Consider the following 14,920-nt stretch of genomic DNA (forward strand, 5'->3'; position numbering starts at 1 on the left):
AGAAAATATTCACTAGTGTATGAAAAATTGTTCATCAAACTATTGCAAACGATCTTTTAAGTTTAAGATTTGTTCACACGAAGGTTTTAAAGCGATTACTGTAACCAGACAATTCTAAACAAATACCACCTATTTTAAAAATGGAAATTTATGTGTGCCGCCATATTGAGTCGGGCGTCGCTTCACAATTGCCAGTATTGACTATATGATCCCTTTAGTAATCCTGCGACCTAGCGAGGTATGATTTGATTACAATCTTATGAAGAAATTCGATGCAAAATGGAGCCAATTAGGGAACGGAATCCCATTTCTCTAAAGTCCTGGTAACTTCGAGGAACGGCCCCTTGGTCTGTTTACTTCTCCTTTCTATTTGCGATATGGTATGTATATTCAAGGAAAGAAACTCCCCCAATACGATCAAGATAACTAAGTGTTTTGACTGATCATCTTGAATTATGATAAAAAGGAAAACTTGGCGAGGGAGAGCAAAGAAGGTTTCTCTTGCCGTAATAATGCTTCTTAGTTCAAGGCGTCTTTGAGATAATCACAACCCAAATAACTACAATGAAATTTTCTGAGGCTTGTCAGGATTTGTGTTGTGTTTAAGATTTTGATAGAATATACTTTCTTGAAAATTTTAGGGATGGAAAGCGGCAACGCTAAAAGAAGATTTTACTTACATTCCGATCTAGAATATTGATGAAGATGAGCACTCACCGACTTAGAGAGGCCTCTTAAGCTATTTACGTGAACATGATCACGCCCGTATGATATGGAAACCATGCGCTTCTAGTTCCTGTTAAAAAAATTATATAATGCAACTTGAAGCTGTAGTTGAGAGCCAGCTTCGAGGTAGACTTCGCCATGAACAGATTTCTTCTTATAGTTGCGTTCGGATCGGTTTTAACTATCAGCTTGGCAGAATATTTTGTTGATTATGAAGATGAAGAAAACAAAGAGGCAGTGAAGGAAGCTGTGAGTGACTTCGCGTGGGAATATCCTCAGAGGTAATGATTTCAAATGAGACTCGATTTAGAAATTTCATGCCTTTGTTTTTTGATGTAAACAGACGTAAAGCTGAATTAAAATTTAGTGCCAAAATAACAGCACAATAAAATTATGCATTCTCTAGGCGCATTTTTCCTGGGAGAGACATACTGCTACTACCGATTGTGTTCACCTAAATATAATTTTGATGCTTTCTGCCTGAATATGCATCACGTCATAAGATCCCTAAAATTCACTTGCTTTCAGTGATCGAACAATTTTTTTAAACTTTCCTCAAATGTTCCTTACCAATTTACAATTAAAAAGATAAGTCACTGGGCTTGTTTAGAAGATAGAATGGATCAAACTTACCCCATTTGTGCCTGTACTGGCACTAATAACGCAGTCTTTTCATCGGTTCACGGTACATTTTGCTGCAGCTGGAAGCAAGGGTTTTGAAAGTAACACTTAAAAAACTTGATAAGCAGAAAGTCTCGAGCGTATGGAACAGTTTGATATATAATTTATATAAAAATCACGCTAATTTGAACGACATCGACTCAACTTGTTCGTGAACGCTTTCTTTTTCTTTTTTTTTTTTTTCCTTCGAATTATTTTTTTAAGGAGGCTCCATGGGGTTTTATCTTAATGTTTAAGCGCGCGCTAGCGTAATGTTTTTCTAGAAAATTCTTGTTTTCGCTTTTTAAGGTCACTAAAAGCCATCAAATGGCAATAAGCAACGTTCAGACTATCTTTTGCTCTCGTAAATATTATCAAAATGATTTTCGTCATTAATCTAAGGCATCACAAAGGGAAGCCCTCGCCAGCGATAGTTTGGCTTTTCCTTTAATTTTCTTCAATTTGCTTTGATGAAATCTCCCAAAATTTTCACAATTTGTGAAAATTGTCCTGCCGAGTATTTAAAAGCCAAAAAAAAGAGGGGCTTGCAAAGGCAATTTTCTTGCTATTTGCGAAGGCGATAAATCCTACTCGAAAGATCCTGGAATAGAACCTCGCCAAAATTGGTATCTGAGAATGCATAGACTTTCTAATCTGTCGCTTTTTGGCAATCTTTCCCATGGTGTTTTCTTTGTGGTTGTCATCTTTTTTCAGGCGTAGAAGGCCCATGAATATTATGAGTGGCTGGAAACTCTAGATTCCATCACATAAAACTGTATTAGCACACCTTTTCAAATAATAACCATGCCATCGTTTTGAGCCGCCATGTCTGTTTTGCGTGTTGACACTTCTAAAGCTCGCTCTATCTTCGCAACCAGATCTAGCGCGATCAAAAAACACTATGGAGCCTCCTTGATTCCTCCAAATTACGGAGGTTAAATTGTATACCAAAATTATGCACAACCGTGCTTTTTTAAGAGCTAAAGACCATCGTACCTCTTTACCTGGTCCATACAGTATAATGCAATACCGTATTCGAGGAATGGGCGTGCGCTCATTCCACTGATTGCGTAATTTTTATGGGCAGTACAGGATACGCAGTGCAAAAGTGAGGAATCACCTTAAGCGGAAGGAGCCGGAAAAATAGCTTGAAAGCCTCGCGAATTGTTATCGGAAATGATGTTTTTACTGGAAATAAGAAAAACTGAAAATATAAAAATGTTCTACTCGTTTCTAGTGACTTGGATTGGAATGCTTTAGACGATGACTTTATTGAAAAAATACCAGAGGTTGACGAAAGTGTTAACCCAGATACTTATGACAATGCAGAAGACCCCAGAATTCCACGTCCTCGAGGCGTTAGGAAAAGTCGCCGCCGCCGAAGTAGTTCACGTCGTCGCCGTGGTTAGAAGCGAAGGTTAAGTATTTCAATCAGTTTTTAACGAGAAAGCAGATATAACTACTTAAGAATAGTATCCACTGCTACTTCCGCGCAGTCACTGGTCGAGATGACTACGTATAAGAACTCTTATAATCTGAGAGAATTGTCTTTGGTTACCTTTTGTGCGGTTTTATGAACAAAAACAACATCAAATACAAAAAGAGCGTTGGATTTTATACCAACTCAGCTTTGATACACAATTGGTTACCCAAAGTTCTTGGGCATTAACAATGCAAAACAGATGTATCGGATCATTTGTCAGTGCCTCTGATTCTCAACGAATGTTTAACAGTTCCTTGGCGAAATAAATATTTAGAAGGTTATTCGCTCTTTGTTATTTTCCTTATCAATCTTTTCTATTATTTTTCTTTTGTTTTTTAACAGAACAACAAGGTCTATCAAGGGCCCAGTTTTAAAGACTAATGGGAACTTCAGCTACATAAAACTATCCAAGCAACAATGTTCACAATGGAGTAATTTTACGAAGTTAAAATTTATAGTAAATGAACCGTAGGAACGTAAATCAAAGGGGCCTTAATTTGAATGTCAATAAAGTACTAAGTTTTGCATTTGTTTAATATAAATTTGTGATCATTATTATACTGCAAAAACTGTTTCGTGGTCTTATATTTCTTGACTTCGTTACCGAAATCAAATAGCAGGTTCAAAATAACTTCACAGGAGAAGTCATAGAACAAAATTTTGAATGTCTGACGAAATAGAGGAAGTCAGGGAAGTTTTTCAAGCGCGGTTCATGCTAATGCATTATCAGCACTGCTATTTGATGGTTCTTGCATCACTATTCGACATACTTTATTAAGTGAGAGAAAGACTGAGGTTGATGTGGGAGAACCATTCACTTGACAAATGACTAAGCTTTTAATTGCAGTTTTGAAAGATTTTCTTACAACCCCATGCTGTTTTATAACAAGGCCTGGCCTTAAATGTAATCCGTTGTTTCCGCTATGTTTTCTCTTAAAGAATAATATGCATAATGAAGTATTGTCTGTTTCGGAAATCTAGCCACACTTTGTTCATTCGCAAGGTCGAAGCAGGACGAAAGGTCTCTCTTTGGAAGAAACTAAATTAACAGCCGAAACCCAGATTTGGGGTCCTGGGATATAGACGATAGCTAGCGACTCTATGCTAGTGCACAAAAATGTTCGTAATTTTTAGGTCAGTTGTTATATTTTCATGCCAACATTCACACGTTCTTCTCATCACACTTCAGGTAATAGATCTACGAAAATATCATAGCCAGGATAGACATAAACTCAACCAGTCTGGGCCGTAGACTGTTTTGTCTATACCGTGACGTCATGCAACGTGGCGCGACGGTCCAATTTTTAACACTTAGGCTAGCCCCAGATCTTAGCCCCGTACTTTTGTCTCTGATATTTATGGAGCTTGGGACCAGTTTACTTTATATAGCTTAGAAAGAGCTTCGTGTCAATAGCAGTTTAAATGGCGTCGATTGAAATGTGTGGGAGAAATCACAATTCAAAGTTGAACTGCGATAACTTATTTGGGACGGTTGAGGACAAACATGCTATCAATATCATGTAAATTTAAGGTATGTGTAATTCTTTTTCGGAAAAAAGAAAAAATAATACGGTACAATTCCATATATGTGCATCTCATTTATGAAAAAAAGAAGTAGAGTGGACGTTTTTTAGTCCGCGTGCGCGGCTGTGGTTGTTTTGAAGTTGTCTTAGGCCGTTATGGCGTCATTGCTTCTACCAGCTATCGATTTCTCAGTATTCATACATGTCCTTTTGTTTTTCCTTTCAGCTTATGGATGATCTTATCTCCTTTTTGACAACAGTCTATCGAATTTATGATAAAGGACTGTCAAGTAAGACGTTCTGATAAAAGTTTATTAAAAACTGAGCTTCTGGTTTAATTTAAAATAATATCGACCAGGACTCTGAGGAAATTCAACCCAGGAAATTGCAGATGACATTGAAGTTAATATGTTATTTCATCAGTTGCTACTTTCCACAAGGTGTCTTTTCAACATGTCATCGGAAAGGCATCGAATGTTATTTTCTCTCGCGTATTTTTCATCGTGAACAAGACTGCCCTCGTGTGAGGAAGCTTGAGGGCACCCCTTAAGTCCAGCGGCAAACAAACAACCGGTGACTAAAGCTGGTCGAAGTGTGTCCACTGAAATTCTTACTACTTTTGGTACGAGACATTTCTTTTGACATTCATGAGGAAATTTCAGATGAGACTGAAGTAAAATATGTTATTCCATCGGTCACTACCTTCCATGAGGTGTATTTTAGACATCTCACTGGAAAGGGATATAATTTGATAACAAAACACTGCGAGCAAAATACATGTACGTGCAACACATAGCGGGGCGCGAGAATAGTGATGACATGTCTGTCGCAAAAGAGATTTGTAGTACAGTTATACAGAAATGAATAACAGAAATAAGGTAAATGAAGTTTATTGAGATTTTGAATTCTGTTCTGCCGTCTCCTTTGCAGAAAAACCAGGCCGCCACAAGAAAGCTAGCAAGGAAAAACTTCGTCTCAATCCTCTCTCGGTCACATCAATTTATTTTAGTTTTGTCTTGACCAATCGTATCAAAGGAAATGGTATAGACAAACGTCACGGAAACAAAACCCTCACTGGTAAACCAACAATGCGTTGTGTATGAATTTAAATGTAATTGGTATGATGCCAATTATATAGGATGCATGAACCATTACCCTCATATTGAGGAGCTCAAATATTGGTAACTATCTTAAGGATGAACACAATCAAAGACCAAACACTCCTCACGAGCAATTTGCCATCCTAAAGTACTGGGAGCTGCTCATGATGTTGGTTCTAAATAAACCCGTGACGTGATGAAATAAACGGTGAAGAATATGGGAAAGTCATATATTTGAACTGCGGATAAAGACGTAAATGAAAGTGATCCTCGCATTAATGTGCACTACTTAGGAAGTAGTAGTAGTAGCAGAAATAGGGCCTGAAAAAAATTCAGGCCTGTACGGGATTTAAACCCATGACCGCTGCGTTACCGGTGCAGCGCTCTACCAACTGAGCTAACAAGCCAACTGAGAGCTGGACAGGGAAATTACCGAACTTGAACACAGGCGCTTGCTTCGCACATCCCGGCTCGAAAAAAAATTTTAAAAAAGGAGGAATATAAAACAATTTAAACGTCTGTGGAAAGACTATAATTTTAGGCATCTGTAAGAAGACGTAAACGGTGGGCGACGGATTAAAGATGACGTCATAATTTGTCGAAAAATCTACGGACTCCTGCCAGAAGCTCGTGGGAAAATGTTCAGAAAATTTCGAAAATTGGAAAAAATGTTTCACTGTTATTTTACAAAAAGTTCTTGGCTAACTGGAAACAGTTTACCTGTTACCTCAAGCTGTTTATCGGTCAGTTTGGAATACTACTAAATGAAAGATAACTGTTAAGCCCAGAGGCTCGAAGCAAATTACTTTGTTCACTCTGCCCCTGTTCTCCGAACTGAAATCTTAACATTATGAAAGAGGCTAAAACCAGATCATGAGAAGGAAGTTAAGTCTGTCCCTACCCCCATTTCCAAGGCTACATGGATAATTAATTAATTGCCCTGAATTTTTTTACGAACATAAATGGAAGAAACCGGCATACAAGCTCACGAGGAAGAAATATCAAAGATAAAACGTGAGTGCTCGATGAATGAAATATTTCTGAAATCTTCAAAACTTTCCGAACATTTTTCGACGTGTTTTTTGCTGTTATTGTAATATTTGTTTAACATCATCGCTAATGTTTTAATAAGTCATTGTTTTTTTCCATGTTACTTTTATTGAGCGCCGTCCGTAGTCCTCCGTCCTCTTATACAAAATCACATGGTAACATAATTTTACATTCATACTGTGCTAACGCGACTTGCGCTTATAGAGCATTAGTTTTTCAAAATAGATTTGTTTGATTTGTGTATTAATTGCCATTTTAACATTTCATGGGTCCAAGTTCTTAATTTCTTAATAACATCAAATGCTATTTCTCATTATTCCGATGGCTGTTTTCTTTTTTGACATCCTCGCTGAGTATTTAATAACTTGCCAGGTACTCCTTTACTACCACATAGCAAGACAATATTTTATAACTGTGCAAAAAACTTCACTGTGAGCCTGAACTTTTTAAACTCGAACAATAATTATTTTGTGCGCACCCGAAGGACTAGGGGCTACCATAAGCCAACCTAGCGCAAGTTTAGCTTGTTTTGTTTTGCCTTTGTTCAAGCGATTCATGATTGTGTTTTCAGCTCACAGCAATACCGTTTCAAACGCGCCCTTAGAAGATACAGATCCTTCCTCATCATGCTTGCTGAAGATTCACCTGACTGGCAGCTCATATGAATGTCACTGTCATATGGATAACAACTACCATAATTGCACGTCGATAGGCAACCATCAAAACGAGAATTTAAGATGTAGGAAATCCACAGTATGTTTACCTGAGCACGGTACGTGCTACAGATGCGATCGTAAAAGCATGCAACGAACCATCTGTTGTGATGACGTTTCAACTACAGCTACAGTTGGAACACCTCCAATATTTGAATGTTGGGAGAAAAGGTGTTCACAAAACTCCGAAAGCAGGAAAACTAGTAGGTAGTAGGTAAAAAGACAACGACAGCCCTAAATCTAAACATTCAACAAATTTTGATCAATGCAAGTTGCTTAGTTATTGACTCAAAAAATGATTGCATTAAACGTTTTGAGTCTTCAATGCACGAATAATTAACACTCTCGGAAACTAAAACCCAATGCAGTGCCTTTGTTAAGGCCTAAAAATTGGACCGGCCCTCTTAGGGAGGTTCTAGGCATGAAAAAGCACTTCGAGAGAGCAAGAAGTATTAAAAAAATAAAATAAAATAAAGCAAACGTAGCCTAGAAACAGCATGTTTATTGAACCGAGCTAAAACCTAGTAGTGGCTAGAAATTGTTGAATGTGTGTTACGCTAAAGATAACGTTTCTCACGAAAAGAGAGTTAATTGTTAAAGAAATGATAAACTGAAATTTTCAATAATCTGGTTTTGCAAAAAATAATTTAGCTACAGAAACTTAATTTACAGTCTGAAATGCTCCGTGATACAAGGATTCAAATAGCCAGGAAATAGTTCTGTTATTATGGAATTATAAATATTCAAAATTCCCTTCCCTAATCTTTTATAATACAGCTATATAGTTTAACTATAGTATTTAAGGCTCGTGTTGATATAAATTTTATTTCATAGGTACTGAGATTTACCCACAAAAATCGTAGTGAATAAAATTCGTACTGATTCTAAATGTAGCCAATCAGAAGTACGAACGACAAAATTTCACCGTGAAAAATTATCGTTCGTCCAATCAGCAACGCGAACGACGAAATTTCATAAATGATGAATGAACGTACTGAAGAGAACGTCATGCGAGAGCCGTTGCACAAAACCCGCGCGCTTTGAAAAATGGCCGAGGGAAGGTTCGCTTCTGTTTACTCAGTTGAAGAATTCATTTTAGAACACGAAAACAAAAATACCGCTCAAAAAACTGAAAGAGATGTAAGACTGCTTTAAAGATTTTTGAAAACGAAGGACGAAGACAGGAAGATTGAAGATATTCCAGCGGCTGAGTTGAATGAATTCATTAGCGAATTTATTATCTCCGTACGCACTAAAGATGGCAACGAGTACGCGCCGACTTCGCTTCGAAGTTTAACGGCCAGCTTCGAACGACATTTGAAGAAAAAGGGCTATTCTGCCAGCATAATCAACGCCTTGGTCTTTGAGAAAACCAGAAAAGTTCTTCAATCTAAGCAAAAGCAGCTAAAGAAGCAAGGAAAAGGGAATAAACCGAAAGCATCGGTAGCTTTGACAAATTTTTAAACTACTTTTTACGCTTTTCATCGCCCCATTTGTGCTATTTGTCTACCAAAGACAACACGAAAAAATCTCAGCACCTATGAAATAAACACATTACAGCATGAAATTAAGAGATCCTCGCAGCTAAGAACACTGCTGAAACGAGTAGTTGTAAATAGGACCTGAAAAAAATTCAGGCCCGTTTGGGATTTGAACCCATGACCTCTGCGATACCGGTGCAGCGCTCTACCAATTGAGCTAACAAGCCAACTGGGAGCTGGTCAATGAATTAGGTCCAAATAAACATCCAAGTGAATGAAGATTTTAGATATATGAAAATTCATATATTTGCACTAAAATCTTCATTCCCAGTTGGCTTGTTAGCTCAATTGGTAGAGCGCTGCACCGGTATCGCAGAGGTCATGGGTTCAAATCCCGAACGGGCCTGCATTTTTTTCAGGTCCTATTTACAACTACTCGTTTCAGTAGTGTTCTTAGCTGCGAGGATCTCTTAATTTCATCTCTTCACCGCAGTACAAATATATGAATTTTCATATATCTAAAATCTACATTACAGCATGTAAAATGCTTTTTACGATTTTCATTCACTCTTTAATACGTATCAGAAAACTCACTCGTTCGCTGCGCTCACTCGTTCGTTTTCTGATACTACACAACTCGTGAATAAAAAATCGTACGCGCGCATTTTCCATGAAGTAATCTCTATACACTTTGCTAACTTTCTGAGTCACCTGTACTGAGCAATTCATGTCTACTTTTTCAAGTAAGTTATGCTTTAAAATATTTATCCGTCTTGACCTTGCTTGTTTATCACAATTTACTTTACTTGATGTTGTTTGTTTTTTGTTTTTTGTTTTTGTTTTGTTGTTGTTGTTTTTTTAATCACGATCAGCATCATCATCATCAAAAGTATCATCAAAAGTACTGTCAGCAGCAGAATTATTATCAATATCCTCGTCATCAGCATCATCGTCAGCAGCCGAAAAAGTTTCTCCAACTTCTTCGGTATCAGTAGTTTTAAGGGAAGCGACATTAACAACAACATCATCATCATCAGCATTATCATCGCCAGTTTCTCCAAATTCCTCTTTATCTGTAGCGTCAAAAGTAGCAACGCCAATAACAACATCATCGTCATTAGCATTATCGCCAGAAGCTGTAACAGTTTCTACAACATCCTCGTCATCGATAGTATCAAGCGTGGCAACACTAATAACAAAATCATCGTCGTCAGCATTATCATTGCCAGGAGGAGAAGTTTCTCCAACATCGTGGTCATCAAGAGTAGTGACGCCAATAACAATATCATCGTCGGCAGCATTGTCACCGGTAGCAGGAACAATTTTTCCTTTATCATTATTATTATCAGTACAAAAGTTATCCCCAGCATCATCCTCACAAATTGTATCATCAGAAGCAGCATTATTACTGAAAACTTTGTCGTCAATAGTTATTTATTGCATAACTTGCACTTATTGCAATAAGTTATACATCGGCGAAACAGGAAGACGACTGGGTGACCGATTCCGAGAACACCTTCGCGATGTGGAAAGAAATGACAAGGAGGCATCCAAACCAGTCGCTAGACACTTTAATCTTCCTTATCATTCTAAACAGCATATGTCAGTTTGCGGCCTTTCCTTACATCTAGGCAGTTCGGAAAGCCGTAAAACACTAGAAGAAAAATTTATATTCCAAATCGGCACCCTTAATCCCCACTGAATCAACGAGCGCTTTTCATTCAACTAATCTATTCCTGTTTTCTCGTCACCATATTCCCACCAATGGCGTAGCTCCACTTTCTACATATAAATCCACGCACAACCCACAATTCCTCTAATCGCTCTGACGAAGGGCTAACGCTCGAAACGTCAGCTTTTTTACTCTTTACGGTGGCTAATTTACGTTTTCAACCCAATTGTTAACACTAAATTACCTGCTATACTCTCCCACCGACGCAGCACCACAATTTCTTTAGAAACTTACCCCTTTATTCAATGGTTTGTATACATTGCCGTTATCTTTTTACATTCATACCCGTTAATTATTTGAGTCATCAGTGTCTTATTAAATAATCATCCAATTATTTTTTGATCAACTCGTATCTGTATAGCATCTTCAAGAGAGTGCAATCATTTGAAACTTAAATTAGCCGATATTTAAGCTACGTGGAATTTTGTTCTGCTCTCTTTTAGGATCAATGATAGTTGGGTGTGTGTACAAGGATTTGCATTATTTAATCCAAAAAGGTCGCGATAAAACAAGGTACGTGAGTGGCTTGAATATCTGACATTATTTAGCTGCCACTAAGAAGCTAGTTTTTATGTATCGTAGAAATAATTTCGAAGTATATATTTTTTTTTTATATATTTATTTTCAAATCGTACACCCCTCCGTCCGTCTTAATAGAAAACCCCATCGATGGAAAATTGAAAAAGTAGAAACGTACAATGGTAAGTAGACCCCACTATTAAAGTATTTTCACCCTCACAATTTTTTCCGTCATTACCCACGCAGTGAACCAAAAACATGAACGCTGTTCATCTCCATTTTAATTGATAAAATTGCATCGGCGTGCGTTGATGTGCTTTTTACTGAAGCTGAGCAGGCCAACGGGAACACAGGTGATATGTTTGGCTACGAGAAACTCTATGAGAGTAAAATACGTTACCTGTCATTGGCGCTTCGCCAAAAGTTTCCTTCGCCGTCTTTTGAATCACAGTGGGAGGCAATGGGAGACATAAATTCTAAAGAGGGCAAAAGAAGGACCGTAATTAAAAGACTAAAAACACTGAGAAGCAATTTTATAGTTCGACTCACTCTTGACATCGGTGATTCATATTATGGGATAGAATGTTGTAGTTTACAATTTTTTTGCGAGCGAGAGAGTAAGATTACTCTTCTCAAAGTATTTAAAGAGGAGCATTATTTTCTTAATAGTATTCGGCAATCGAATGATCGATTGACAAAACTTTGTTGTGAGTTCGATTATGTTCGAATGTGTTTGGCAATCGAACTATTGCTGTTTGAATAGGTCGGATTTCCGAACGTTCGATTAGATATCTCTTGTATTTTGATCCATCGTAATACTCCACAAGACGCGATGTGCTAACAGATGTTTCTAAAAGATATTCGAGATAGTATTAATATTCTTACCATTCCGTTCATTGCGCTCTCAAGCTCAATGAAAAGTTCTCTTTCCAATTTGTTTTTTCCATCTTGAATTCTTCGATTGTTTTAAATTAATTACTGTTGAAAAAGTTAATTTTTTTAGTGCGTTAATTGAATCGAGTTTAAGGCACTTGACTGAGCACGTGACTAGGCGCATAACTACCAGTCGCTCCAGTTTCATTTTCTCACTTTTGGTTTTTTTCACCCTCCCCCCTTAAAATCGCCTTGGCCATCCGATAGAGTACATTGTCAAAAGAACGTTTTGGCCGTTTATGGTACTATGTTATAGGTATGGCTCTATGTTATATTACAGGAGGAAGTTGATAATTATAAAACACCGCCACGAGCTTCGGTTTTTAAAATTGACCCCGTTGTATTACTGCAAGAATGAGAGTACATTGACTGTGTAATTACTACTCTAGCTTTACGTTAATTAACATGCGCGCTGCACAAAAGGTTACAAAAGGTTTGCGTGCTATCTCCGATCACACGCTGGATTCTGAATTCGGAAAGAGAACTTTTCATTGAGCTTGAGAGCGCAATGAACGGAATGGTAGGAATGCTATCTCGAATATTTTTTAGAAACATCTGTTCGCACATCGCGTCTTGTGGAGTACTAAGATGGATCAAAATACAAGAGATATCTAATCGAACGTTCGGAAATCCGACCTATTCGAACAGCAATAGTTCGATTGCTAAACTCAGCCGAACATAATCGAACTCAGAATAAAGTTTTGTCAATCGATCATTCGATTGCCGAATACTATTAAGAAAATTATGCTCCCCTTTAAATAATTTGAGAAGAGTAATCTTACTCTCTCGCTCGCAAAAAAATTGTAAACTACAACATTCTGTCCCTTAATATGAATCAACGATGTCAAGAGTGAGTCGAACTATAAAATTGCTTGTCAGTGTCTTTAGTCTCTTAATTACGGTCCTTCTTTTGCCCTCTTTAGAATTTATTTCTCCCATTGCCTCCCATTGTGATTCAAAAGACGGCGAAGAAAACTTTTGGCGAAGCGCCAGTGACAGGTATCGTATTTTACTCTCATAGAGTTTCTCGTAGCCAAACGTATCACCCGTGTTCCCGTTGGCCTGCTCAGCTTCAGTGAAAAGCACATCAACGCACGCCAATGCAATTTTATCAATTAAAATAGATATGAACAGCGGTGATGTTTTTGGTTCACTGCGTGGGTAATGACGGGCTAGCAGCTTTAATTTACCAATGGCACATAAAAGTTAATTTGTAGGATCCATTAAATACACTAGACCGGCGTAAATTTGGGGAAGCTCAGAGCTCACGCCCATAATGCTTCTTTTAACGAAACATACCTTAAGTCTGACATATTTAGGTAATTTAGCAATGAGAGTAATAGTTTCCTTTACTGCGTTTACTTTCGTTTGTTATTTCAGCGGGCAGAAAAAAATTGTAAGGGTGAATATACTTTAATAGTTGGGTCTGCTTACCATTGTACGTTTCTACTTTTTCAATTTTCCATCGATGGGGTTTTTTATTAAGACGGACGGAGGGGTGTACGATTTGAAAATAAATATATAAAAAACATCTATACTTCGAAACTATTTCTACGATACATAAAAACTAGCTTCTTAGTGGCAGCTAAATAATGTCAGATATTTAAGCCACTCACGTACCTTGTTTTATCGTGACCTTTTTGGATTAAATAATGCAGATCCTTGTACACACACCCAACTATCACTGATCCTAAAAGAGAGCAGAACAAAATTCCACGTAGCTTAAGTATCGGCTAATTTAAGTTTCAAATGATTGCACTCTGTTGAAGATGCTATACAGATACGAGTTAATCAAAAATTACTTTGATGATTCTTTAATAAGACACTGATGACTCAAATAATTAACGAGTATGAATGTATAAAGATAACGGCAATGTATACAAACCATTGTTGGCAAAATTCCCAGAGGAAATATTGATAGATGCCTGCTATTCGTGTTTTTCCATATAGAAGTTATTTGCATTTTGTCTATAACCTTTTTGAATATCAAGGACTTTCGAAAGAAAGGAAAAAAAAGTTATGTTAATATAGTGAATGTCAGATTTATGAAATTAACAAACAAAATTCATGCAGTCTTTTTTTCTGTCATGGAATCAGTTAGTCATTCAATCTCCCAGAGCTTCAGAGAGACAGTCAGTCACTGTCAGCCAGTCAGTCAGTAAGTCGACCTGTCAGTTACGCAGTCACTCACTCTCTTGATTAGTCAGACAGCTACTGAATAGATGATCGATTGTCACAAATCTGAATAGACAGCCATGTAAATACTCACTTATGTTGTCGCGAACGATCCTTTTTGAACTCTTTGTTCCACGTAGATGGTATTTGCCACAGCTAAGAACAACTTTCTCGAAGGCGACTGCCTCCTTAAAAATAGACTCCGCCCTGAATTCATCTACTCCAGACTTTTCTTCTCTGGGGGTCGTTCTTCGATACTTAGTGGTAAAGTTTTCAAACACATTTGCAGCTTCCTGTAAGTCCATGAAGTACACATTATTTAGTTTTTTTTACCTTTTCCAAGATTCATCATAAGGCTTTTTTCATTAAGATAAGGGAAGGAAAAGGTCACTTACAAAAACGTTTCGAGCACTAATCACTCTACAACTAAAGGTAGAAGATATTTAATCTTTACATGGAAATTTTTGCGCTTGCGTATTATATTTTATACCACCTTCATATCGATTTGAAGCTTGCAGCTGTTCTTTCGCTACACTTTTAGAATAAAAAGATGGCGTCTTATATCATTGATGAAACCGCATACCTGTAAGGAATTGTTGCTGGTAATATTTAGGCTATCGAGCTATGAAACAGCATCATTTGCCTGAGACCGAAAAATGATAGTGAGGTATGTAAACCATAAAAACGCTTGGAAAACGAGAAAAAAAAACATGTTACGATAGAAAGATAAAGAAAGAATAGCAGCTTTTGAAATGTTTCTGGTGTTGGTGATGGTGATGATGTTGGCGTTGGTTTTACAGCTGCTGACGAAGACTCTGGGAATGA

At 37.4% G+C, this 14,920-nt stretch overlaps 1 protein-coding gene across 1 annotated transcript; it reads left to right on the forward strand.

Annotated features, from left to right (window-relative positions):
- The first annotated feature begins 802 nt into the window (after positions 1–802).
- Positions 803–3,449, forward strand: LOC149039863 (uncharacterized). Its single transcript, XM_089181714.1, has 3 exons — positions 803–1,007; positions 2,624–2,803; positions 3,212–3,449. Exons 1-2 carry the CDS (start codon positions 865–867, stop codon positions 2,793–2,795), a joined length of 315 nt encoding a protein of 104 aa, XP_089037840.1. The 5' UTR covers positions 803–864; the 3' UTR covers positions 2,796–2,803; positions 3,212–3,449.
- The last annotated feature ends 11,471 nt before the right edge of the window (positions 3,450–14,920 follow it).

This window comes from Pocillopora damicornis, chromosome 9, assembly GCF_964200805.1.
Source record: "Pocillopora damicornis chromosome 9, jaPocDami1.2, whole genome shotgun sequence".
Taxonomy (NCBI): domain Eukaryota; kingdom Metazoa; phylum Cnidaria; class Anthozoa; order Scleractinia; family Pocilloporidae; genus Pocillopora; species Pocillopora damicornis.